Source organism: Strix aluco, chromosome 8 (genome assembly GCF_031877795.1).
Source record: "Strix aluco isolate bStrAlu1 chromosome 8, bStrAlu1.hap1, whole genome shotgun sequence".
Taxonomy (NCBI): Eukaryota; Metazoa; Chordata; class Aves; order Strigiformes; family Strigidae; genus Strix; species Strix aluco.
Genome location: NC_133938.1, coordinates 17,120,642 through 17,146,929, shown reverse-complemented (window position 1 = coordinate 17,146,929; position 26,288 = coordinate 17,120,642). Strand labels below are relative to the sequence as shown.

The following is a 26,288-nucleotide window of genomic DNA, read 5'->3' as shown; positions in this document are numbered from 1 at the left end:
AGGTTATTTGCAGATAATCCTACCTTTGTTAAAGCCATTTTTAGGTTCAAAACATTTTTTTTTCCTTCCCACATATTTAAAGGAGGCCCTCTTACAAAACAAAAGAAGTAACTAATTGAATCCAATTAGAACATGACAATAAACTGTTGCATAAGAATTGTGAATGCAGATTTTCATTAAAACCTATAATCTGAACAAATGTATGCTCATCTATAGAACTACTTAAATGTAGAGAGACAGAGTTGGTTAGCAAAATGCAGTGTTTAATTTAACGTAAAGGCTGACTTGCAGTTGAAAGAATCTTAATAATTACTAATCAAACTGAATTAGCCTCTTTTCTGGAAAACAATTAAAGGGGAAAAAATACAAGGCAAGACTAAAACCAAGTCAGAACATATGTCGCTAGCTTGTGTCAATCTACCTAGGTGCAGTTTAAAATCTCAACATACTAGCAATTTGCCTTAAATTTTCAGCAGAGAGAAAACAACCGCTTTCGTTTTTCAAAGGTGATTAAATGCACAAGTTACTCAGTAGATAGCCATATATGCCTCAGCACATTTGAACTCCACAAATGTTGGGAACAGAACCATATGGACTTCTTTAAGGTTTATGTTTCACGTTTGGTTTTGGTTATTCAAATAATGTGCATTACACCTGCATCAGTTCACAATAAGTTTATTTTATGTGAAGAAAAGCTTTGCCATTAATGAAAAATTTCAGTAGAAAACAGTACCTCCTGCTTTCAATCTAGATTACTCAAAAGTAGAAGCTTGTATTAGTGAAATCTTCAGTAGAAACAAATCTGTAGGAAACATGTTCTTGGCACATGAAGTAAAAGCTTTAAACACATTAAGTTTGAATACAGTATTTACCATGCAACCATGCTGGCAGAAAAGCCAGTCTGTAATGGCTGGTATTTGTCCCTCAAGACAGTAACATGGAAGACACTTAAACCTGCTTACATAACGTTAATTGTATATAAATATGGTGTCACCATAATTGACAGTCTGTATTGAGGCCAACCATCTAGTTTAGCAGTTCTAAATAAGTAATAGGCACTTTGCCTTTCTGATTTCCCCTTTCACCCATCAGCCAGTCTGAATCCATGCCAGGGATACTGTACACTGTTATCACCTAGAAAACAGAAACACATTATTATAACCTTGCCTGGAAAAAAAATAGAGTCTACCTTCATGTGATTTCCAAGGTCTTAGAATTGATACTAAATAGAGCAATAGTTAAATACAGCATTTAATATAAGCATCCATGGAACATAATCGAGTGCTCATTAAAATTATTTCGCTGGTCCATGGAAAAGTAAATATAGTAGCATATTTTAAAGTCCCTTTTTTTCTGATGCTATTCTATTCATTACTGGTTTTTTTCTATTATTTTTTATCTATATATCAACTTTAACAGGAAATCTAAAAGCAAGTTCATTGGATCTTCAAGTGCATGATTGAAAGACAGATGGTGTTGATGAACTGCAGCTTAAGAGAGAACCTTAGGCCACAGCTTCTAAGTCACTGTCTAGGTAAATATTTCTATTTGACTTTTTTCTTAAGTAATGCACATTTAAAAAAACATAAAGTCTGAGAACTTTTTTGTGGATGCTCTTCTTCAGAGTTAAGCTACACTGACATTACTAGGTGGAACTCTGTTCCAGCACCCTGCTTCATTGTGTGTCTCTGCCTGCTTTGTAGAGGTTCTCTGACTTAAGAGTGCAATTGAACTGGAACAGAAATAAACAGCACAACCACCACCATCACAACAAGTAGTGGTTGTATTTTCATATTCTTCCCTTCTCTTCTTGTTTGAAAGACTAATTGAATTGATAACAGTGCTAAAGGCGTGGTTAAAAAGTAGACAGCAGAATTGCATCTTGATTGCCTAGCAAATGTTCTTGCAAGCTAAGCTGGTGTAACAAATGTTAACTCTCACTATAGAATATTAGAGTATATAGGTACAGGACAACGCTCTAAGAGTACAACTGAAGTTTAATTAAAAAATCAACTACACAGATTTCTTGATATAGCACATCTTAACTGGCTAGTCACAAACATTCTGATTTTACTTTTAAATGATCAAGTTACATAGAAAACTCTTACCTCATCTGCAAGTAGTGATAATTCACTGCTGTTTGCAGCATCATAATCATAAAGAACTCTAGCTTTCCTGCTGCCACTTGACGACCTCAGTTCACTGATGCCTGAAGTAACAATTGAATTGCTTACTGAAGGCAACGAAGCAGAGGCTGAGGCCAAGACTGAGGGAGTAGAAACACTCTGCACAGGAGTTGAGGAAGACTGATTATTGTTAGAGAGGAAAGTAGATGGAAAGCTGTGGGAGAAGACAAAATGAAAAGACTTTTGAGTGAATCAGTTCTACGTGGGGAGATACACATGCCTCCATGCCCAAATTAGCATTCTTGCTTTCATCCTACAGAATAAACACCAGCAGACAGCAGTAATAGAATAGCACTGATATTTGTATAAACCTAAATAAAGATTTTTTTTCTGACCTGTAGTATAAATCAAACCAATATACTTTAAAAAGAAACGCTGCCACCTTAAAAAAACTTGATAATGGCCTCAAAAAATAAAAAAGGCAAAACCAGGAAAGCACTGTTGGTCAGACTTGGTTCAGACTGCATTGTAATAAACATTTCTTTTGACAGCTCTGCCAGTAAAAGTAGTTTCCACCTCCTCCTGCTCATTCCTCAATTATGTGGCTGCACAAAAGATTGTGCTGGTGAACCAGATGAGGAAAGTATAATGCAGGTTAAAAACACAGTCTCCCTCTGACAGAAGAAAAAAATCCCCACAACTATTTTTGTAATCTAAATCAGCTTGTTGATTCGGCTAGCTGCATGCTGTAAAACAAAAATATTTGTTATACTAAAGATGAACTTCTATAAACTTAAGCCCCGCCTTTCTAGGTCAGGTTGCTGCTTGTTCTGTGCCAGCTGTAGTGCTTGCTAGACCCTTCCATTAAGTCAATTCAACTCATTAACCTGCCTGAAAAAAAAAAAAAAAGGGGGAGAGTAGAAAAAAAAGTCTATAATCATCTACTAAGTTAATGAGCTGAATCACAAAAAACTGTGATGAGAGCTAGAGCAGATACAAGGGAAAGGACAGAATAACACGGCTGAAAAGTGGAAGGAGCGGGGAGGAGAGTAAAGCAGCAAGTGAAGCACGAGGAGCTGTGGGATTGGGTCACCGTCTCGTGTCACTCTGCCCTGCATCCTGGGATGCAGTTCCATGGCAGACAAAACTTATTTATTTAGCAGTTGATGTAGTTATTCATTGTCATCTTCACTGCCTTCCTTTGTTTCAACACTCATCTGATTCTACCTTAAAAGCAGGTCAACAAAGATTTTGAAAAGTGGCAGAGCTGATGCAGGTCAGCAAGTAGTTAGACTGAGTCAGGATGATGTGGAACTGTGGCTGCATTTCCTTCCATTCTTTTAACAAGTCTACACATCAACCAGTCAGTCAATTCCCACACGCAACTCTCCTCATCAGTCCTTCTACACAAACGCTTTTTCATTAACATCCAGGATGTGGACATATTACACCCCACCCCCCACCTTTTATTTTTTCCTACCTGTCAGAAAACACAATCTCATCTCATCCCTTCCCACCTGTGCTCCCCACTTCAGTATGAAGATGCAGTTCAGTGACAACTTTAACCATATAAATCAAGATCACTGTATTCCCACACCCATGTCTGCAGCATTACTGATCCTCATATAATCATAAGAGGAGCTAGTTTAGGGAGCTGATGCAGGTGAAAACTGAATCAGTATAATGACTAATTTTTGGATTGTACAGCCATGAACATAGGTGAAATCGAGGCAGCTTAAATCTGTATCAGCTGTAGCAGTACTGGCACACAACTTTACAGTTTCACACTATACTTAATCTGGTAAATTTACACTGCCACCAAACAGGGTGGCCCCACTCCTCTATCCCTTTATTGCACAAATGTTCATTCTCTGTCATTTGAGTCAGATCTAGCAATCTGTTGCTGATTCAACAGAGCTGATTCAACAATCTAATAAAAATCAAGAAGATTGCTAACTTTCAATTGAACAGCTTGTTAAACATGCTCACCTTGCAGTTGTATCTGTTTTATCTGACTGAAGGCAAATAGCAGGAGTGTATTGTCAAGGACAGAACTAGCCCCTTTATGGTTAGACTGAATTGCATAACAGAACATTGGGTAGACTTTCAGGAGAGTGTTGTGAGTTTAGGTAGCAGTTTACTACCATCAAAAGGAGGAAGTCCCACTTCCCGCTCTGACTTACCTTGACCTCATTTGATCATAAAGAGCTAGTTCAACTCACCAACTAGAGACTGTAACTCCACCAAAAAAGTGTTGGGGTTTTTTTTTCATTTGTCAGACCACTTTTTTCAAACCAGTTCACCATGTTCCCAAAGCAGATCAAATAAGCAGAACAAAGGCAGGAAAAGCTAGACCCCACATTTTTCAGCTGTGCCTCATGATGTGCTTATTACTTGATTAGTTGGCATTCAGAGGAATTTAATTTTAAATGGCAATCAGTTGTTTCTCAATACTGCTAAATTACTGTTGAGTATACTGCTAAACCTGTTCTCTGTTAACACAGTAATTACTTGTAAATCATTCTGCTCAGTTCAGTCACTAGTTTGTACAGTTAGTGGAAAACCAAAGCTTTACAACCACTCTGTCAATCAGTAAAAGCATTAAGTCTCACTCTTTTTGCAAAGCCATATGTAGGCATGTTACTGGAAAGTTTCAGCTATACAGAGGTTGTCTGGGATTTTTTTTGAACACTTGAGTAGCAGGAGTTTCACAGCTTGTAGAGTAGGGGACTAGTAATGGGTAATTTGAAAAAATAATGATGCCAAAGCTTAGGTTTGGCTGCCAGGGAAGCTGAGAAAATTCAAAGCATAAGCAGTTATCAGCAAGAAAAAAAAAAAAGCAGCCAGAGTACCAGGATATTTGAAATAGATTTATTTAGTTCATTCTCGGGAACTAGAAAAAAAAAAAAAAAAAGAAGATTGCTTTTATGCTGGGAGATTTGATTCTTTAAGCAGCCTCACAGGACGGGTAGGCAGTAGAGGGATAAGCAGCTGATGCTGCCTGGAAAAGAAACATCCACAAAACCATGTCTGTTTATATAAAGAGAACTGAGCACAAGTTTTCCCCCCACCTTCCCTACAGCTGACTCTGGAGAGTACATGAGGAAACTCAGTGCTCAGCTTTGGAACCCGCAATGTGAACCAGCTTAGGGTTTATGCCCTGGATTCTGACCTAAGTAAAACACACAATATGCATCTACTCCAAGAACCAGGTTTCTGTTTCAAGCAACAAACTATCCCTCTTAGAGGTTGAACACCTTTGGTTCACTAGTGATCTCAAAACAAAAATAAGTCCCTCGCATCTCTTGGCTTTCATATGAGAATATGGCACAGTGACATTCTTAGATGTGTGAAAAAAGTATGTGTAACCCAGCACTGTATATCCCTTGTTAACCAACAGAGAACTGGCAAATACAACCAAACTCCAGCTGAGCTGCCTAAGCTATTTATTTGGTACTATATCTGCTTACACATTACATAGGAAGACCACTACACATACTCTGCTCATCTGTTTATTTAATGCAAGTGCTATGCACCGTATGCCTATAAACTGAGGAACTCTTCCAAAAGACAGACCACAACTTGAGACCCTGTCCCAGTTCTCTCCATTATAGTTCAGTGGGGCTTCCTTGTATAAGGAAAGAAAGACATGCCCAAGATTTAATATCATTACTGTTTGCCCAAGATTTAATATCATTACTGTTTTAATCCACATAGGTAGAGAAACTTCATTTGGCTGTTTGAGGCATTTAGGATTTTGCAAAGCTTGCATGCTTTTGGTCTTCTAGCAGTCATAGTAATTTTATCAAAAATACTAACCAGATCATAGCCACATAAAGACAGTATTTTCTTCAAATAGGCTTTTTTGTATCTGGTAGCAGTTTACATAAACTTTAAACAAAGACAGCTGTTCTGCACATGCTATACATCCTAAAGCAAAAGATTTTAAAGAGGCATATGTTCTTCCCTAGGTTAAGGCTATTATGCTTAAAGTTTTCTGTTTGGTAAATATACTAGAATAAGAGTACAGATTTTAAAAAAATCCTCTCAAAATAGTTGTATAAATATACTTCACTTAATTTCTAATTTAAGAGGCACCTGTCCTTAATCCAGTAAATGTTTCTTTTCAAGCTTTCAGTTCTACAACTTGCATTTATGCACTAACAAATTTTATAGCTGAATACATCTTTCAATGGAATGTAACTTTAAAGATACAGCTTTTTTTAAAAAATCACCGTTTTAAAGACTTTTTTCTAAATGTCTTTAAACTATCTATTCAAACAAACTGAGGAAAAGAAATCAAACACCACAGGAAGTTCCAAGTCAGAAAAAGGACAAGATTCAAGAACACTTTTGTTTTTACTTCCTCATCATGAAAAACAGAGATACTTTATAGAGACAGGTATTTAGAATAGACACTATAGTAAATTTCTAAGCACAGATAATCCTTCAATGCATATGCTCACCTATATAATATGGTCTGGCATAACCTTCTTTGTGAACAAGAATAGGGAAACTTTATGAAAAGTAAGCATGTAGATCTCTTTACATCACCACCAATCAAAAAAAGAAAGGATTATAAGCACAAACTGACGTCAGACAGTTTCTTCTCTTACTTTAAAAATGCTAACCTCACAGACCAGTAAGACTAGACAAACTTGCTCATTCCACTGCAAGTGCTTTGGATTCCCAATTACAGATATTATGAAGTACATTCCTCCCTATATACAATATCTATGCTGGCAATTCACTTAACAGTGGAGACTTCAGTTTCATTGAAAATCAGGTAGTGCCCTGTAGCAACTGCAGAGGTAACAGGAATTTACAGGCAGTACAAAAACTTGTCCCACATTGCACAGCAGTTTTGTAGTACAAAGCATAAGACAACTGAATGATTGCAAGTAAAGCCCTAGACAGTCTTTTTTGTGCCACTGAATGAGGTTACCATGGGCTCACTTTCCTCAATTACAAAATACACAAAATCTCAATCAACCCTCAAAAGGCATTAGGGCTGCGTGTAGGCTTAGGGAAGTAGTTGCACTGAGGTAATTACCTGAGAACAAATGTATTTCCTTTCAGTCTAGCATGCCTGTGTGTTCACCGCTGTTATATCAGTGTAAGTTTTCTTACTATTCATAAGCACTTAGAAAAAAACTGTTTTTTCTGAAGTTTTTACAGTGTTACTACCTTCCAAGTTGTTTCTGAAGATCCAACATATACTGGTAACATTGTGCATAATAGGTCATCTGAGCTTCAACAAAATCATTCAAACAGCGAAGATGATGTGCCTATAACACAGCAAAGAATTCAAGTTTTTAGTCTGTAAAAGTACTATGATGCATTAGAAAGACTGGTCTCCTAATCAGGTGCTGACACACATAGGGATTTACACTACATAGGCATAGTGCCTGGATTTACCAGGTAACGGGGATTAAGTGCCACAAAACTTAACACATTTGAGCACAAAAAATAGGTGCTGTACAAGCATCATGCCGTTAACCTATATTGTTTTCACAGCAGAATAAGTATTTTAACACGTTTTTGTGGTTTCAACATTCAGCTCATCTGATGAATGGGAAGTTGAGTTTAAAGGATAAAAATAAAGCTCCTGCATTCTCAAGGTTAACAAGAAACTAATGTTAAATTCAGTGAATACTAAACTAGAATTCAAAAAATAAAAAACCCAGAGTTGTCTGATGCTTTAAGGCATTAAAGTGAAAACTTGTAGCTAAGCACTAGTGCTTAGTGTAGCTAGCACTAAGTGCTCTGATTTTGACTTTCCACCTCTGCTTCATTTGGGTACTCACATGTGTGCTGCTGATTCCTTCCAGCAGAAGTCTGGTAATCTCTGCTTGACGGTCAAATTCACTCTGAGTAATCCGTACTTCCTGTTCAGACTAAAAGTAAGGATGCACATCAGGTATTTGTACAATGCACTCTGTTACACCTTCCAACTGCAACAGTTCCATCTTATTCAGAGCTACTCATACAAACGTATTAATCACAAGCGTAGGTGTTTGAAACGTGCTTTTTCTTTGCAGATCTTTACTAGGCAAAAAGAGTAACTGTATTTGGGGTTCAGAAATGTTGAAGCCCTGTATACACAACAAACAGCTTTATCATCAGACACCTACCAGTCCATGTATGCAAAAGGAAAGCATTTTTCTGGCAGCAGTAGTACCCCACCTCTCCCAATAACAAACCACACATCCACTGGCGTAAGTGTCTGCACCAGGGCTTCTGCCAGCATAGCAGCACCAGCCAAGGACAATGTAATTTTTTTCCATGCTTCCAAGTTAACAGAGCTCTGACCCAATTTAGGGTAAACCTCAAATTATTTTTGTCAGGTAATTTCATAGCAATCAGCTGTACATAAATCTTTGATGCTAAGTTTTAACAGGATATTTCACAAATTAATGTCTCATACTGGCCACCAAGCTGCTACAACTATTTCTGGAGCTTGTAATTGAGGCATCTTTAAAAATAAGTAAAACTGAACTATAGCATATGTTTTAACTTCAATTAGAGTAAAATTTCTATTAAAATTATTGAATTTAAGTTTTGTATTTAAGTAATTCAAATTTATTTCTTGTTACATTTCGTTATCAGCAATTTTAAAATAAGTTAACAATGTTATAGCAGTTTTAAAGGACTTCAATCTAGCACAAGCCAAAATTACTTTATTTTTTGGGGGAAAAACAAAGGACGCTACTCAAAACACACAAATACATAAAAGCATGTGTTGAAATATCTAAGATTTTCTGTTCCAAGACAGAGCGTCCTCAACCTGGAATCTGGATTACCTTGCCTCAGTGCTTATGTGCATTTAGCACCTTGTTTCTAAAAACAAACCCAAAGGCAAAAATCTGCATTAAGTCCAAGATGCAGCAGTTACAGTTCTAAACAAAATGCAGTAAGGAACTTAATGAGGTGATACTGATAAAACACTGGTTTCAAAAGGATGAGTTTGCAAACATTCTGCTCTTGCATTCCACTAATTTTAATCAATACGAAAAGTCATATGGAAGGATCTTATAAATAAACACAGAAGAATGATGCAGTTATACAAGCAATGTTTTTCATCTGAAGTCACTGCAGCTGGGAAGGCTTACACATTAATTAAACAGTGAGGAAGCAGCTATAGAGTACTGTGTGTTTCTTACTTAAAACTGAGATAGCAGTGTATGTATCAAGTTACAAACTAATTAGGTTTTCAAAGTTCGTTGAGGCAAGAATCTTTGCTTGGAATTTTCCTATTAAATCTGTATTAATACCAGTGAAATCCATCTGGCAGTCCCTGAGAGACATGTAAGAACAAATTGAGGAAAAAAGCAAATCTGATAGCCAAGAGGGGAAGAAAAGCATTCCCTTCTTTATTAGAAACATCTCCAGTTCCTTAAAAAAAAAAAAAAAAAAAGGTGCTAAATCATAGGTAAACCATTTATCTGGAGATAAATAGTCTAGTCTCTTGCTTCTCTGAAGTCAGCAGTTGCTAATGTGTTCTGTTCTTCCTGCCAGGTAAGTAAATACATGAGAACAGGAACTAATAAAAAGGGGAAATATCCATCAGAATAATTCTATTTGTTTCAACAACATTTTAGCAAGTCAACTACTTTCTATAAGAAAAGACAAAGTAAGTAATGTGGTAACATATATTAACTTAGCCAGTACAGAGTGACTTTAAATACATTGCTTTACAAAAGCCCAATACACTGGTTTTGTAGAGATTTACATAAGATTAATATTGTGATGATGTGTTCAATCTGTTTTGCCCATCCCTATTTTCAGCACTGCTGGCTGAACACAGCAGGACAGCGTATCTATTCTACACCTTGTGGTAAAGGTGAAAAACGGTTGACTTTCAATTAGGGAAGTTTATGGCCTGATCGCTGTTGTTTCTGATCAGAACAAAGAGCTCAAAATACAAGCTTAAATTTTCCAGCGACCCCCAGCTGCAGGCACATTTTGACTTCAGAACAATTAGAAGGCCTGACTGGGTATCTCCCATGAAGATCCCTCAAAATGGTACTTGCTCTCCAAGTTCAGAATATGAACCCAGTTTCTGAATATGAATATTCAGAAATTCATCATCTCCCTTCACATAAGCATATATGACCTCTCACATACTGTGCAATCCTGTAGATAAGGGATAACACACAATCTTAAGGGCATAGGAAATAAAAATCACCTTCCTAATGTTGTTTTATTAGACACACTATTAGTAAAACAGTGATAATGGATATATTCATGCTACCCAATATAGCTGGGCCTCCCTGTCTCCTTTGTAGTCAAGCCAGACAGGAGCTCCTCTTGATGCTCAAAACCTCAATGTGCTGAACACACTCTAAAAGCCTCTGCTCTTTCCATTCACTACATCAGACACCTCAGAAGACTCCTAACAAAATCCATATGTTTATAAAGTGTGTAACATTGATACCTACGCCATGTGTTTTATAGTATTTAGTATCCTCTAATTCCACATTTCAGAGGGGAAGTTAAACTGAAGAAAGTTTGTCATTGATACCACGCAGATCTTTTGTTGTAACAAAAAAAAGCCTGTAACTGATCTAGAGATTACTGGACAGTCCGAAATCCTTGCTGGGAAGCTTCTTAGGTTTAAACTGAAAACATCTACGAATCTCTTCCTCCCACTTTCAAACACAAAGGGACAGATTGCCTTTGGAAACCTGGATGGATTACTGTTCTTTTGGCAGAACATGTGTTATAGTTCCTTCTCAACAGTGTCTGCTTTTTATATGCTTAATTAAAAAAAGAAGGAAACCTTGAATTATATACTTTATTACAAGATTTAAAGCTTTTAGTGTTCTTTATGTTATGGTTAAGCACTTTGTATTATTTCTTTTTCTCTCCAAGACACAGTCTGTTGGATTTTACTATCTTCAAAGATGCTTGACATCATTTCTGAAAAGCAAGTAGTTCTATTCGTCATTGTCTTACAGCTTCAGGATTAGTTTTTGTTACAGCAGTACTGCCCTCCTGCCATCTTTTTCCCAAGATAGTACCAAGCAGTCCAGTGAACAGTTTGCTGCTTCCAAACTGTTACTTTACTTAAATAGTAAAATAATTCTCGAACTTTCGGATCAAAGTTGACCTAACCCTTGTTTTAGAGTTCTAAATTCCTCCTTCCCCCTAATCTCTCACACTCTATACATACAATCCCATTTGCACCATAACTCACAGAACATTAGAATAGAAAAAGCTTTATTTTCTCTCACAACTCCAAGATTTACCCAAAGCTCCACATCCCAGCTTCTAATAGCAACTCCTTACACGTCCCACAGCTGCCTACCTGGTCCCCCTTTAAAAACCATACTCCAAAGTCCCTGCTGTCCAGCTACCCTTACCTTCTCTTGCTACCCTTAGTTTTTATTTCCCCTCCTCTACAAAAATCCACTATGACATTTCTTCTTAACTGTTAGCGCAGCTTCTCAGAGCCTGTTCCCAATACTGCTTTGTTAGAGCCAGTGAGCCTGAGAACAGCCCTTCTCATGGCACCAGAGCAGCTATCACCTAACACTCCATTCGCTCCCCTGAGTTTGTCCCTGTGCAAGGGATGGCATGACAAGAGAAGGCTGCAGCCCCCAGCCCAAGGCTAACACTGTATTTATGAACCAGCCTTCAGACCAGGTGCAGTTTTCAGATGTGCCTACCTCCTAACTTCAGTCACTTAAGATAAACACAGCATTCTCTAGTGACACTGGGGAGAAAGGCAGGGAACAAAAAAAAAACCCCCAAAACCTCCAAAACAGTTTTGCCAAAGTTTCTTGCATGTAACCCAGCATTTTAGTTACTGTTCTATGCTCTGGGTAAAAGTTGAAGATCAGTATTTTCCAAGACAGTTTAGATGACTAGACCTCAACCTTTTGGAAAATTTTCAAATAAGCTCATTCTCAAGAGGTCGTTTTTAACAGTATGCCATACCAGTAAATTTTGAGAGACAAGTCCTGTAGTTCTTTGTCTATTGTATCTTATGATTCTCATGTGACAAGTGACAGTCAGCTAGAAACAGTTTACTATAAAACAAGCCCCAGGCATTGTTTCACCAGTAGAGTTTGAAAGGCCCTAGAGGGAACCCATGTATTCTGATGTAATGCATCAGGCTGGCGCCGTTAGACTGAAATCGACAACATGCAATATCCTTTATTACATTAGACCAGCACAAGTTATGGTTTCAGAATTCTGTAATTTCTAAATTGTTTACTTACTTTTGTCACTTCCTCAGCCCATATCTAGTCAGCATTAAGAGTGGGGGGGGGGAAAATAAAGACATACAAACTTAGACATTGGTCATACTTTAATAGAGGATGCAACCGTACTTTAGCTTAACTGCTTTCCTGTCCTCAGGACTTCACAAGGATTTGAGGAATGCTGTAAGTCAGTTGCCCAAAGCCCTTCATATACAATGAAACTACAATGAGTATGGATAGCACTACATCTGTGAAGTAAGTTAGATACTGAAGAGCATATGACTTGTAGAACTTACATGTTACAAGAATTTATTTAAAACAAGCTATTACAACATAAGACATAACTGCTTAGAAAAATGACATGAATCAGACAAACTAAATTACTTTATGGAGGAATTTAAGTTACCTTAATGTGTTAAAATATTGGAAAATTATGGAAAGCTATTCTCATTTTAACACCATGTTAAGTAAAGACTGAAACAGATGAATGATTTCTCTTGCTAATTTCATTACCGGTTTCCTATTTCACAAGCATTTTTACTGAAACTTAAATTTAATTAAAAATGCTACAGAGGTATCAAACTGAGTATTAAAGTAGTAGCAAGTAGTACAGCCAAATCATAGAACTGCAAGGAATTTACTCTAGAAGTTAATTACTTCAGCTTGCTGTTCCAATTCCCTCTTGCAATGCAGTTCTCCTTTAACCTTCATTTTCTGAAGTTGTAAGAAGATGACACAATCAGGACTTTGGTAGGAAGAAATGTGTATAAAGGTTACAGAAGCAAATTGTAGCAAACAAGTTTATTCATTCTTTTATCTGATCACAACTGAGAAATCTGGAACACTAATTGAGATGAGACCCACTACACTGTGTAGATCCAAGACCCAAACCAGAACAGGCTGAACAATGCAGTCCATGTTGTACATAAGTAATTAACCCCTTCCTTTTGCACTTTGACAATTATGGTGCTAAAACCAGCTGCATTCATGAGTTCTTGCAACAAGTTTAGGATATACTGTCTAAGTTAAGCCATTAATTTACGTGACATTATTCAGTTTCAGTTATTTGTAAAACATTGCTTGAAGGGAATAATTTCTACATATTCTTGGCTTTTTCACATAATTCACTCCTACTCATATTTTAAAAAAATAGGAAAATTAAATAATTCCTTTCCCTCCAACAAGTGAAATTAATTTCAGAAGTGATTAAAAAAAATCAACTCCTTTGCATCCTAAGTTTACATTCATAAACTCATAGAAATTCAAATATAATACTGTATACTTCAGATTATCAGAAATATTCTGATAAAAACAGCATCTAATGCTGTGCTGACATACGTGTATTTAGTACACTGGATCAATCCAGTTTGGAATGGAAAACATCTAAAACAAGACCAAAATGAGCTGGATAGCAAGAGAAAACATTTGATAGGAAAATGAATGAACACAGGAGGCCAACAAACCTTTAGCCATTTTACATGCAGCAAGTTGAGCACGTAAGAGACATTTACCATAATGTTATTCTCTTCAGGCTGAGAGGTGTTTAGTTGCTTAAGTGCATAGATAAAAGACAAAAGCAAGTTACAACACTGAATATAGCAGGTGAACAGATTATTGGCACAAAGCACTGCAAGTTTAAGCTAAGCAAGACTGTGAACTGAATATATATAAAACTGTTTATATTTCTATTTTAAATACTGATCTAATTCACTTCAGTTGTACAGTAAGCATGGAGAATGTAATTTCATCAAATATTAAATGTTTTTATAACAGAAAAAAATAATCAAATGCAGATGCAATTTATCACTTTATCCTGTCAAAGAAAGTAGTAAAACATAAAAGTTTTCATCATAACTCGATATACTTTGCTAACTTATCAGTTCCCCACTGTTTGTCAGATACCTTCCTTTATAAAGAAATGAGCCAGCAGAAGATGAACCATTTGAATCACACCTATATCCAGGTTAGCTCTCATTTCTATATTGTAGAGGATAAATTAGAGATGCTATTTTTTCACTTCTCTGGGAATTCTACAAACCAATACTTCTTAAACATGTACTCTGCTGTTAAAATGTAATTAAAATAGAAGTATACAGCACTAAATTTGTGTATAAAACTGAATTACTTGCTATATGAATAGTTAAGAATGGTCAAGTAGTAGCAGCAGCAACTGACAATAATTTTGTGCAAGCACCAAACTCTGTGTGATTATACCAGTGATGGAACTAAAAACTCAAGTGTAGAGCCTTTCTTTTAATAATAAGCTCAAGAGGAATAATTTCCTTATGGTCTTTCTATTGCTTTAGAAAGTAAGGTATATACCTACTACTATGCCACATAGGAAGTTAATAACAAAAATACTTTTTTTTTTTTGAAACTTAACTCTGAACAAATCCAAGCAAAGAAATAATTTACTATCCATTGCTTCCAAATTCCACTGCTAGCTGACCAAAATCCAGCTCTGTTCTCCATTGTTACTCTTACAAATTAAGAAGGCTTGACAAGTAGAGAAGTAACTTTTTTGCATAAAATGTACATAATATAAGGGAAAATACGTGCATGGACTTAAAATACAGACAATTTAAATACACAGGGACAGTGTACCTGACATGAAGGATTGAAGAAGCAAAACTGTCAGGTAGAGATGATGTTTTCTTAGAAGGATCACCATCCGAAAGATGTGAGGTGCTTCATCTATAAAGCTCAGTCTCAGAGATAACGCTTCTCAGATCTTTCAGGACAGTGTTCCGTTCAGAAAAGCCAGCAAAATCTGACAGTCCCACTCTGCCTCTTCATCATGTACACCGTCCCTGTGTATTTAAATTGTCTACATTCCTTCAGCATCTGTGTGCATGGCCCCTACTGCATTAACCCTTATAGGAAAAAAATCACTATCTATCATTAACTACTGCACTTTTAGGAATGTAGTCAAAAGATAGCTATGAAAAATACTATTAGCATACCCTGCTGATTCAATTCAATTATCTATTCCTCCATTTAGAGGCAGTTTAACAGTTTAAAACACAAAAGCTTTTTAGTTTATAGTAACTTTAAATTCCTTGAACGTGCATTTCTTGAGAGAATAAGAATGGTTAACAGATGTTAGTTTAAGAGTCTTGCCCTGTTTGGCAGTGTGAAATAGTAAACAATATAGAAAGAGTAAACTACAAATATTTCTGATATAGAAAAGTTAGGTATAGATAGGTTCATCAGTTGGAAGTAATACAGATGCTCCAACACTTGCACAAAATTAAATACCAAAACTTGACCTCTGAATGATTTGTATTTACAACCATCTTGGCAGATTGTAGCAAGTCAATTTTGGCAGTGTAAGTGCATCTAGTACGGAACAAGGGGAGAATATTTACTTGGGTCAAGTAAGTTCAACTTGATGGAATATCTAAAAATAGAAGACTAACACCTTGATCAGCAATTCGCTTTTGTTTCCTTGTGTTCCTCTGAGGCATTTCTTACAAAGTATCTAGAAAAGCAGTAAGGGTAAGAACTCGGACTGGAAAGATAACCAAGTAATTAAGTTTATAAGTAAGTATCAATAAGTTTGAAAGTTATGGGCAAATTAAGAAAAAATTCTACTTACTGCAGCTCGAGCTTCTGCAACTTTTGCCTTCTTCAATCTGGTTTTTGCTGCATCCAAATCTAGTCTTTTATTTTGTAATAGTTTACGTTCTTTCTGAAAGCAAGTTAGGTTAGTTCATGAGAACATGTACACATACTTAAAAGCAAAAGTCTGTCTACTTGGAAATTTTTTAGTGAAATATCACATACAAAAAGGTTCTTCAGCTGAACAGAGGCAGAATTAGATCCTAATTATTCTCACACATTTTATTGTCAAGATACACAGTTTTAATAGAAGAATAGTTACCAAAAAAAAGTTTTCAGAATAATTTTGATTTTGCCTGATCAAAAGGAAGAAAAATACACCAAGGCCACAAATTCTACCTGAGTTTTTCTACATCACTTTGAGGAAAGTAATAATGCACAATTGTCTACTACCTCAATTTGAAGATTTACAGTTACAATTGTCATGAAATGCTGAAGAATGCACAATTCAACTTACAGCAATAGTTTTGTAGTCTCCTTCAATAAAGTTTCTTAGGGGAGTGAGAAAGTTTATAGCAGAAGTTTGAATTAGTTCTCTGTCTGCTGTCCCAATTCGCTTTTGTGTTTCTCCACATTTAATGAGTGCATTTCCTGCAAAGGAAAAGAAAAAAAAAGTTAGCTTCACAGTGATTCAAGCAGGTGGTTAACAAAACAGGTTTCTACACACAGGAAAGTTTAGGCCAGCAGTTTGAAAGATAATCCAATGCCATCACAAGGGCTTTCAAAAGAAATCTGAATCAGCTAAAAAAAAAAACCAAACACCACAAACAAAAAAACCACACACACACCAAAATAAACAGCCACCCAAACCAAACCAACCCACACACCAGACCAAGCCATTTTTATTAGTAACAATCACATGTCAAGGCAAGATTTCAATGAGAACGGATACAGCATAGTAAAAGTGGTACTAACTACAGCAACTCCATTGTGAACATCTATTTTAGAACTGGATATCATACCCACTTACTTTAATCCAACAACCTCCTCCCCTTATATCACATTTTAGTTTAAGTCAGGAGTAGTTGGTAGCAAGGAAAAAACTTGCTTCACTACTGGAAAATAATGTGCTTTTCCCCATTCCCATCTACTCCAAATTCTAAATACACATTTGTATATTAACTGAACAATACTTTGAAATTTAGTTGCAAATTAGGTATAGAAACCGGAAGTATCAAGAATAGTTATTATTGTGCTTCAACAGGCTGACACTGCTGAGTTATAAAAGACACTAAGTTTTCAGAGAACTAAAAATATTTTGTGACATCACATGAAAGCTGACAGTGTATCTGTGATAATAGTTTACGTTACTCGCCTGAATTCTAAAGATTCCACAAGTTAAGGGACAGTCTGCCTGTAAGTACAACTATTAGATGTCAAAAAGCAAGACTCGAGGCTGATGATCAGAGGAAGGCCATAGATAACAGCATAAAACCATGTAGAAGTAAAAGGAACAAAGCCTGCCATTATTGATTTCATATCCATAAGTCTTCTATAAAACATTTACTTTTTTTTTAAGTGCACTTTCTTTCTTTTGAAAAGGAACACCATTATTTCCAGTTATAAAGAATTCATTCTTCCCAGAAGTTTTCCCTCCCACTGCAATTCTGAAGAAAGCAACTAATAAGAGCTAACTATCAGATTTTGATTGCAGACTGTATTATATATACAGACACCTATGTCAGTTGGTTAAGTTAAATTAACAGCTAAATCTGGTATTAGCAACTTTAAGAGCTGTAGAGAACACTAGAATTACACTTTATAATAAGTAGCAGTGTAAAAACATTAGATATAACACCCGCAACCCTCCTGTCATAGGTACATAAATTTGCTGGAGAAGGAAGAAAATTTAGATTACTTTCTACACTCTTATCTTTAGCAAAATATTATATATTACAAAAAGCAGGAATACTGTGAAGTTAGAGAAGCTTCTTACTAAATAAGTTAATTTCAGATAATGTTTTCTTCCACACCACGAATAAAATGCATGTGTTGTCAGATGTGCAAATGTGTTCCTTTAATGAGGAAACTGAATTCCAGAATTATTTGTTCTGGTAAGAAAATTATCCATCCACAAAGACAGTTATCATTCCAACAGCAGGTTCTATTTCTAGAGATTTGGACAGAAACCTCATCACTGATCTCCTAATGCTCAAAGTTATACAACAAGTCATCTCAAACTGATACAAAAGTCATTGAACCGTTTTATCTAGAGGAAGACAAGAAATATCATTTTATGTGGTCAAGAAAAACTACATCTGTGCATTTCCCCCCCCCCCCCCCCTTCATTTCTGCAACAAAAGACATACATTTTCCTTCTGCTTACCGTAGGCTGTTCCTGGGCCAAATTCATTCCCAGCATCAATCATATACTGGCCTAGTAACTCTGGATTATTCATGCGACTTGGTGCTTTGCGGTCCAGCTTCTCATAGACAAATTCCTCTATTCTGGCATCTAAACAATGTTTATTTGAAAAAAATACTGTCATTCAAAACACAAGTTTGATATAGAAACAAAAAAAAGGAAAAATAAAAAAGAATTTCAAAATCCAGACATTAAACTAAACATTAAATGAACAATGTTAAGCTGAAGATACTGTTCTTGGAAACTGACTGTATTCCATGTTTGTCATGTGTTTCTTGGAGCCATTAGTGAAAGCAAGAAATTATACTTTTCCTCTCCCTTCTATCAGCCTATTTATATAGTTTTTCAAAATTTTGTCCAGAAGACTTCACTATAAAAGCATAATAGAACACTTCTCCCTAACAAAACCAGTCTTTTTTTCCCCCTCCAGGAAAAAATTGTGAAAATTGTTCACTAGAATTAGCAGTGTAGGAATCAAGTTCAACAACTACTGTAGATTCCCAGTGAAGTTATTCTGAAAGTTTGGTAGCCCCAGAAATTATATCCTCTCTCTCCCACTTTCCCTGCTTCCTTGAAATGCTCTGAAACATACCACTAAAGATATTAGAAAGTGTTTCATATTCTCATCTTTCCTTAGTTTGAGCAACAAAATTATGAAAAAGACTTTTCATGACTATATGATCATTAATATCCATCTATCATAATATTAAGCAACAGTATGCTGCTCAGGTGAAAAAGCTTCACAGACAAACAGGAACACTTAATTAGAATAGCAAACCCCTCAGATACAACACACAATTTCTCTGACCAATTGTTTTGGCTTCATAGCTAGCTCACTTTATTTATGCAGTCAATATGAACTAATTCCAGCCTGCGATAGTACAACCACAAAGCACTCTCCAATGAGCAAACCTGCCACTTTGATGCAACCAAAACCAATACTGTTAATTAGACAACTTTCATCAGCACTGGATTAAATAACTACTCTCTCACGAAGGTCACAAAAAGTAACCTGACACAGACAAACATGGGTGCCAGTGCATTCCCTGGAACCAAGGGTGAACCAAAAATTATCCAAATTCATTCTTTTTTCTTTACCCGTAATATTTATTTTTGACTAAGTGACAAAAGACCTGAAAATTAATCTAAAATTATTGGACTATTACATGGGTCTGACCTAAAGGTACAATTAAAATTGTGATTGAAAGTCATTTTTCCTTCCCCAGACAAGGTTGCTCCATTAACAACCAAAAGCAGCTCTCTACAGTGTGCAATAGTCCTCCCAAGCAGGCTGCCAAACAGCTGAAGTTACATTCACAGACAAAGACCGCTGCTTAACACTGAGTATTTTTAGCCATCAGAAAATTGACTGGTCAGCATAACTGAGATACTACCATATATTATGCTTCAACTGAATCTCACCATTCTACCACACACAGTTCTACCTATAGTTAGCGATTCAACATTCTACAATTACAAGTTTCTGAAAAAGTCAATACATATTGCAAATACTGGATTAAATGAACAAGACAACTATTTCCTCTGGCCTAGACAAAAGTAGAAATCTGAGCTGGAATATTCTGTAAACTCTACTGCATCTTTCCCACATGATTAGTTGCTTTGGTTTTTATGTTTGGTTTTAAAATACTGCTTTTATGCAACTAAAGGATGCAACAGGCTTTCAAAATAATACTTCAAATATCAGCATTATAAGAGAAGTGCTATCAGTGTATGATTTACCTGTACTAATAAATCCTAACTCAGTACGTCATTACAAGGAGCATATTTATGTTTTCAGTGCAGAGGTATTAGCAGTATTATAATTTTATCATTTGAGCAAACCTAAAGGAGGTTTAGATTTTTTTTTTTTTTTGGTAATAGTAGTTCACCCAGTAGCTAGCAACCAGGTCTTGACTTGAAATCTAGATTTGTACACTAAGAAAATTTGTACAATTGTCACAAATGGCCCAGATAACTGGAGGATGAGAGTCTGAAACTGACATCCTCAACACTACTACTCATAGCAGCGATTTCAGAAACAAATAAAATTAACACACCAGAACACTACATTTCTTCTACCCATGTTTCTTCTGTTATTATTACAGCAAGAGATTCACCACTGATGAAAGCATATTTGAAACTTTATTGTATTGCCTAAGTATGGTGTATAAAATGCTGGTAAATGATAAAGACTCAGCATCTGTAGAAAATCATTCTTTAGTAAAAGAATTGTTAAAGACAGGTATTTCAGTTCATCTTGCCTGCTTCAAACTGAGTTGTATTGTGCAGACAGGTTAAAGTAATGAAATTTCTGGAGCCACTGCATCTACTCCATGTAGAACTTCAGAGTTCTTACAGCTACCTAAGATTTCTGGAATTAGAGTGGGAAATTGAATTAAATAGGAAACAACTCAAAAACAAGTCAACATGAGACTGACCAGAGTATGGAATCAATACTATAGTTTAAAGAGCTCTGTCTAAAGCTTTCTCCATCTGAAGGGTTAAAGAAAACCAGCAACTGGTACAGTGTCTCTGATTCTGAGTAGCTCTTCAAAATACGCTTTCCCTAACTCCAGCCTTCAAATTTTAGAACTACTATATTTAGTCATAACTTATGCAATACCTACTGCAGTAAACATTTACACTGGGAAATCTATTAATTCAAAAGTTGCAAACAAAAATGTGAAGGGCTCCTTACTTGGATTTGGCTGCAATAATACTTCTGTTTGTTTCATTATTTTTTCTGTCCACAATTTAGTGCATTCTGCTTTGCTGAGAAGGTTCTCCAGGTGAGCATCCAGTTCAGTCTTCTCTGCTTGACCAAGCTTTTCTTCCGTGAACTACGAGTTAGACAGGTTGAAAATACTCAGTTAGTTCACAGAAATAATTTTCCAGGACAAGTTTAAGGCAGTAACTATCCACTCATATTAGTTGTAGATCATGTTTTCAAAGATATAACTGTTACCACTGGGTAAATAAAAATCTAAGGATAAATTTGAAAGTTGTTAAATTCAACAACACACCCTTACTATCAGGAAGAAATAAAAAAAAAAAAAGAGGGAGGATGTTAATCAGACCAAGACGAGGAAGGTAATTTACAACATTATAAAAAAAAAATCCTCTGCTCTACTTGGTACTGAGAGTTCTCACTTGAAGCATTTTGTCCAATTTTGTGCAGTACTCCTTGAAACATGAGTCAAAAGGAAAGAGAGTCCAGAGGTAACGAAGACAATTAAAAGATTACTTCAATCTTGTACATTTTGTTATTAAGTTTGTCCCTTCTTCCACAGTAAAACCTGAAGACACAACAGCTTCTCATTGCAGCTACCTTTAAAAAAATGTTGTCCTGTCCACAGCAAACAGGACAAAAAGTAGCAAGTTAAAAGTTCAGCATGAAGATTTAAATTAGACCCTTAGACATTAGAGAAAGCTTTTAAAGACAGGGATTAAAAGCTAAAATAGACTTCCATGAGAAGCTGTGGAACATCTATCTTTGCGGGTGGGGGATGTTTTGCTTTTTAGAATATGACAAATCAATGTTTAATGAACTGTTTAGATATGACTGATCCTATTATGCCTTACAGAAACGGTAAGGTGACCTCTGCTGTTCTCTCCCAAGCTTTCAGTGACAATGCAATACAATGTCACTCCATTTAGCTAAATAAATCCAGCAGACAATTCATTTCACTTGATATTAAATTCACGCCAAGTCTTATTAATCCACAAGTCTTATTAATCCACAAGCAGTTTGTACTTCAATCCCAGCTCTCTGGGAGAGAAGGAAGCCACGCGTTTCACATCAGGGAACCAAGCAAAACCGGAACTGAGGGTTTTGCCTGCCTCTCTTCAGAGCAGTAGTTCCTCATGATGATGATGATCTCATCACTTGACAGCCTGTTCAAAGTCAGGCATTTTCAGAAGAATCTGGTTTATGAGTAAATCCCTAACAAGCTTACCAATTAAGAACATAATAGGACTGGAAACATTTTTGACTGTCAAACTTCATTCTTAACAAGTTCATTGGTGGGATATTTAACTTGCAGTAAGAAACAAGAATACAAGTAAATTGCATTGTCCAAGTTAGTTTTAATTTCCATCACATGTAAAATAAAACCAACTTTGATGGTATATGCATCTAAAGTCTAGATAAATGCTGTGGCATTTGATGTTCTACATAAAAGCAACTGCCTTTGTGAGAAATTTCAGTTGTAGTATAGGGAAGAAGGGAATTTATTTATGGATGTATTACTACTACTGTTTAAAAGGCTGTTTAAAATTATGTCAGTTACCGTAAGTTGTTCTCAAAAACTTTGTACAGATTCATCATAATACAATATTAATGGTTTTGATATTATTTTTATTAATTACAGAGAAGAGTATTTGCATATAAAATAGGCTTTCCTATTAATATTTCCATAAATCTCCTCATCAGTGTGAAGTTTGCAATGTTAGATTTCACATATACGCTTAAAGGAAAAACTATTTTAGCAATACTGAGCAGCATGGTAAATAGCAGTTTGACAGAAGTATCATTTCCAGCATCAATGTAATGCAACAACTGATTTCCCATCTCGGTTACCTGAAACCTAAATTTGAACTGGTCTTTCTGTTTTATGTCCTTTTTCAGACATTACTCCAACCCTTAAGGAAAAGAAAAAATAATAAAGGCAGTGCTATGAATCAAGAATTTTTCCTCTGCTTAGAAAAACTCTTCCAAGATAGGCAGATACTAATGATCTTCTACCTTGATTAGAGCTCTGAAAGCTTTGTTTTTCTTTTTATTAAAGCTTAAAACATGTCATACAGAGACATTTAACATAAGCACTTGCTGGAACAAATCACATCAGTAAGCCATCTAATCCATCCATCTATCTTTATTAAATTCAAAATATATACACAAGTTGCCTGAATGCGACAGCTCACACAGAAGGAAATTGTAGTGTTTTGTATACAACTGGGTTATCACAGTCCAATTGACATTTCATGTCTATGCTGCAAAATTACTAGAAGGAGAAATTACATTAAGATACACCCCTAATTTCAGGTAGAAGTCATGAACAATAAAAGCGTTTCGGCTACCAAAGAGTAAAAGTCCAGCTTATTCCCAACCGCTCACAGGCAGCTTGTCCATTACAGAGCCTGGCAAGAGGAAGGATTTGCATTCCTATTACTACACTCTATGGTATTATTTATTTCACCTCAAATACCACTAACTATAACCATTTGCTACTTTGTCCCACAAATTGCAACTACTGCAAGACTGCCTGAGAACCACTCCTTCAAAGCATTTTCTGCCTGCCAGAAGGACGTTGTAGGCTTTGGATGAAGATGGCCAGTAGGCTTGATTTTTCTGTCGATTACAAACTAGAATACAGTAGTCTGAACACAGTACAATCTCATCCACAGAAGGAACAGGTTTCCTGGAACTCAAATATCAGGTGGTTGTGGGTAAAACAGTCCCAATCCCCTTGTAACAGAAAAGTCTGAGAAGCCTGTGAAACACTAACAAGACATTCACCATCTTATAAGTTGAAATGGAAATTTTAAGTGGTTTTCCTATATACCATTTCATGCTGCTCAACTGTTTCATACGGTTTGATGGGTTTTTTTTGTTTCCAATATCCCAAAACAACCAGTGTCAGGTCATATCGCGTCATCAGCGATGCCTGAACATCAGAGTTTAACTCAATACACAGAACTGTAATTTTTACTGGAGGACACAAAATCTACACCCAGAAGATATTAAAAAAAATCCACAAAATTATTACCCCTTAATAGTATCTGTAGGCCTTACACAGTAATTTAAAAAAAAAAACTAAAACAAAACAGGGGAAGCAACAGTAGCACACAGAACATGAGCTACTCAGATTATAAGAACATTTTAGGTATTTGCTCCTCACTCTCAATGGTTTCATTAAACTGCTCATTTTAGGGGAAAGCAGCAGCTGGTAGAGAGCAAAATCATTAGTTTCACATTTCCACTGAATTTTAGTTTAGATTAAGCAGATAACTAATGTAACTATCCAGCTGTAAACCAACAATGCAGATAGAGCATACTGGAGTAAACCACAGTTCACACCACCTTTAAACCATGACAGACTGCAAAAACCTACATTAGATTTAATGCAATAAGCTGATTTAAATGTAAAAAGTCAAGATAAAAGAGATGAAATCACAAGGTACCATCACAGGATCTTACAATGAAGGGTGAACCGCATCTCCTTTTTCTCCTTGTCCAAAAAAAAAAAGGGAAAGGGGTGGAGGCTGGAAAGGAAGAGATGGTCTAGGAAACATGTAGACCTGGAAGAAGCCGGGGGAGGGCGGGGCAGGGGGGAGCATGGAAAGACCTCCCTCCCTCAAAGAGAAGCCACGACTGCTTTAAGTTCATTTAAATTAGAACAACAATGTTTTCTGACGAGTTTGCATTTTCAGAGCTCTGCTGTGCTGATGATCATTGGTTCTGCTTGAATATTGAGATTTAGGGCAATACATCAGGCCGATCAGACCAGATAACAACTTTAATCATGTTCCAAACCTGACTGTGACCCAGCGAGAGCTCATGAGAAACCGAAGTGGATTACTATGCACTGCTTGGACGTCCACCTCCCGACAGGAAATCCGTTCAGGTTTGATTATATAAAGAAAGGGGATTACGGCTCAAGACAACAGCTAAGGAACAAAAGCCAATTATAATGCCCTTAGCGTGAAGAAAGGGGAAGACCGATTCAGAAACAATGGGCTATCAAACAAAACCAAAAAGCCTGAGCAGGCAGATACTTTCACGTGTGCCATCAGAGCTCGTATTTTACTGATCAGTGAGCGGGATACGTTTTTAGCAGCCAGTAAAAATACAAGCTTGTGTCAGGGAAGACACACCTTTGTCCTCCTCACACATAAATTCCGACTGTATCTCCTCGCAGCTGATGGCTGCTCAACTCGTCCCCCCCAGCCCAGGCGCCTTCTCCCCTCTGACTGTGCTGACCCCGGGCTGCCTGAGCCTCCCGTCGCCAGCCCTCCGAGGGCGGCTGTTTTGCAACCAGCCTGGACGAAACCCCCGGGTCCCGCCAAGCCCAGGGCTCGCAGGGGACCCGGGGGGAAGAAGCTGGCTCGCGAAGGAGGCGCCCCACAGCAGCACACCCCAGCCCGGCCAGGCCAGAGATCCGGGCTCACCGCTCGCCAGCACCGCCGGGCCCGGCGCTCCCTCAGAGCTGGAAGCCCCCGGCGGGCCCAGCCGCCAGCCCAACCCAGCCCCTCCCGGCCGCTGCTCCCTCGGCCCGGGGCGGAGCCGAGCTCCCCGGCCAACGCCCCGCGGCGGGCCCAGCAGCGGCGGCGGCCCCGCGGAGCCAGCTCGCGGCCGAGCCCGCCTCCCCCGGCAAGGGCCGCGGCGGCGAAGCCCAGTCCCGGTGAGGCCCCCGCTGGAGCAGGCGGGTGAGCGGGCCGTACCTGCACGGCGCGGCTCAGGAAGGTGCCCGCGTCGGCCGCCAGCTTCTTCACATTGAAATCCATGATGTTCATCTTCGGCGGGGGAGGGGGCGCTGACTCAGCCCGGGCGGCGGCGGCGGCGGCGGCCGCTCCGGCCCGTCCCTGTGGGGAGCCGCCGGGGGGCGGTGCCAGGCCCGGCGCGGCGCCGCAGCGGATTGGCCGCTGCCGTGGCGTCAGCCGCAGAGCCCGGATCGGCCGGTGGAGCGACGGCCGCCCCGCCCGGCCCCGCCCCGCCCCGCCCCGCCCCGGCCCGCGTCGCCTTGAGGGGGCGTGGCGTCCCGCCGCGGGAGGCGGCCGCCCCTCGCGGCCCCGGCACGTGCCCCCGCCTCAGGGAGCCCCCGCCGTTGTCGGCGCGCTCCAGGGCAGGCGGCAGTGGGGGGAGTCTCCGCCCGCCCGCCAGCCGTGGGGAAGGGAGACTCCCCGGCGCCGGTCGAGGCCTTTCCCGTAAAGACCAGCTGGCAGGGCGGGGGGAAGGGGCAGAGTCCT

General features: G+C 37.9%; 1 protein-coding gene across 3 annotated transcripts; it reads right to left on the bottom strand.

Annotated features, from left to right (window-relative positions):
• Window positions 1-659: 659 nt before the first annotated feature.
• On the bottom strand, window positions 660-25,935 carry SH3GLB1 (SH3 domain containing GRB2 like, endophilin B1). Of its 3 annotated transcripts, none has more exons than XM_074832424.1 (11): window positions 25,764-25,935; window positions 21,019-21,160; window positions 18,282-18,410; window positions 16,413-16,546; window positions 15,933-16,025; window positions 13,798-13,884; window positions 12,353-12,376; window positions 7,934-8,023; window positions 7,314-7,414; window positions 2,109-2,340; window positions 660-1,134 (listed from the first exon to the last, which is right to left on the bottom strand). In XM_074832424.1, the coding sequence occupies exons 1-11, from the start codon at window positions 25,833-25,835 to the stop codon at window positions 1,027-1,029; spliced, it is 1,212 nt and encodes a 403-aa protein (XP_074688525.1). In that variant the 5' UTR covers window positions 25,836-25,935; the 3' UTR covers window positions 660-1,026. The 3 variants fall into 3 exon arrangements, with proteins under 3 accessions (XP_074688525.1, XP_074688526.1, XP_074688527.1); XM_074832425.1 differs by having other exon boundaries at window positions 13,846-13,884; XM_074832426.1 differs by lacking the exons at window positions 12,353-12,376; window positions 13,798-13,884 and having other exon boundaries at window positions 25,764-25,933.
• Between the last annotated feature and the right edge of the window lie 353 nt (window positions 25,936-26,288).

Bases quoted from the DNA above. Each gene is read 5' to 3' on its own strand.
- SH3GLB1 (XM_074832424.1), bottom strand. From the start codon at position 25,835: ATGAACATCATGGATTTCAATGTGAAGAAGCTGGCGGCCGACGCGGGC. The intron at 12,377-13,797 runs GTTTGTTGGCCT...AATGCTGACTAG, and splicing joins TGCATGTAAAATGGCTAAAG to ATATGGGCTGAGGAAGTGAC. The intron at 8,024-12,352 runs GTAAGTAAACAA...CCTTACTTTTAG, and splicing joins GGGCTGAGGAAGTGACAAAA to TCTGAACAGGAAGTACGGAT.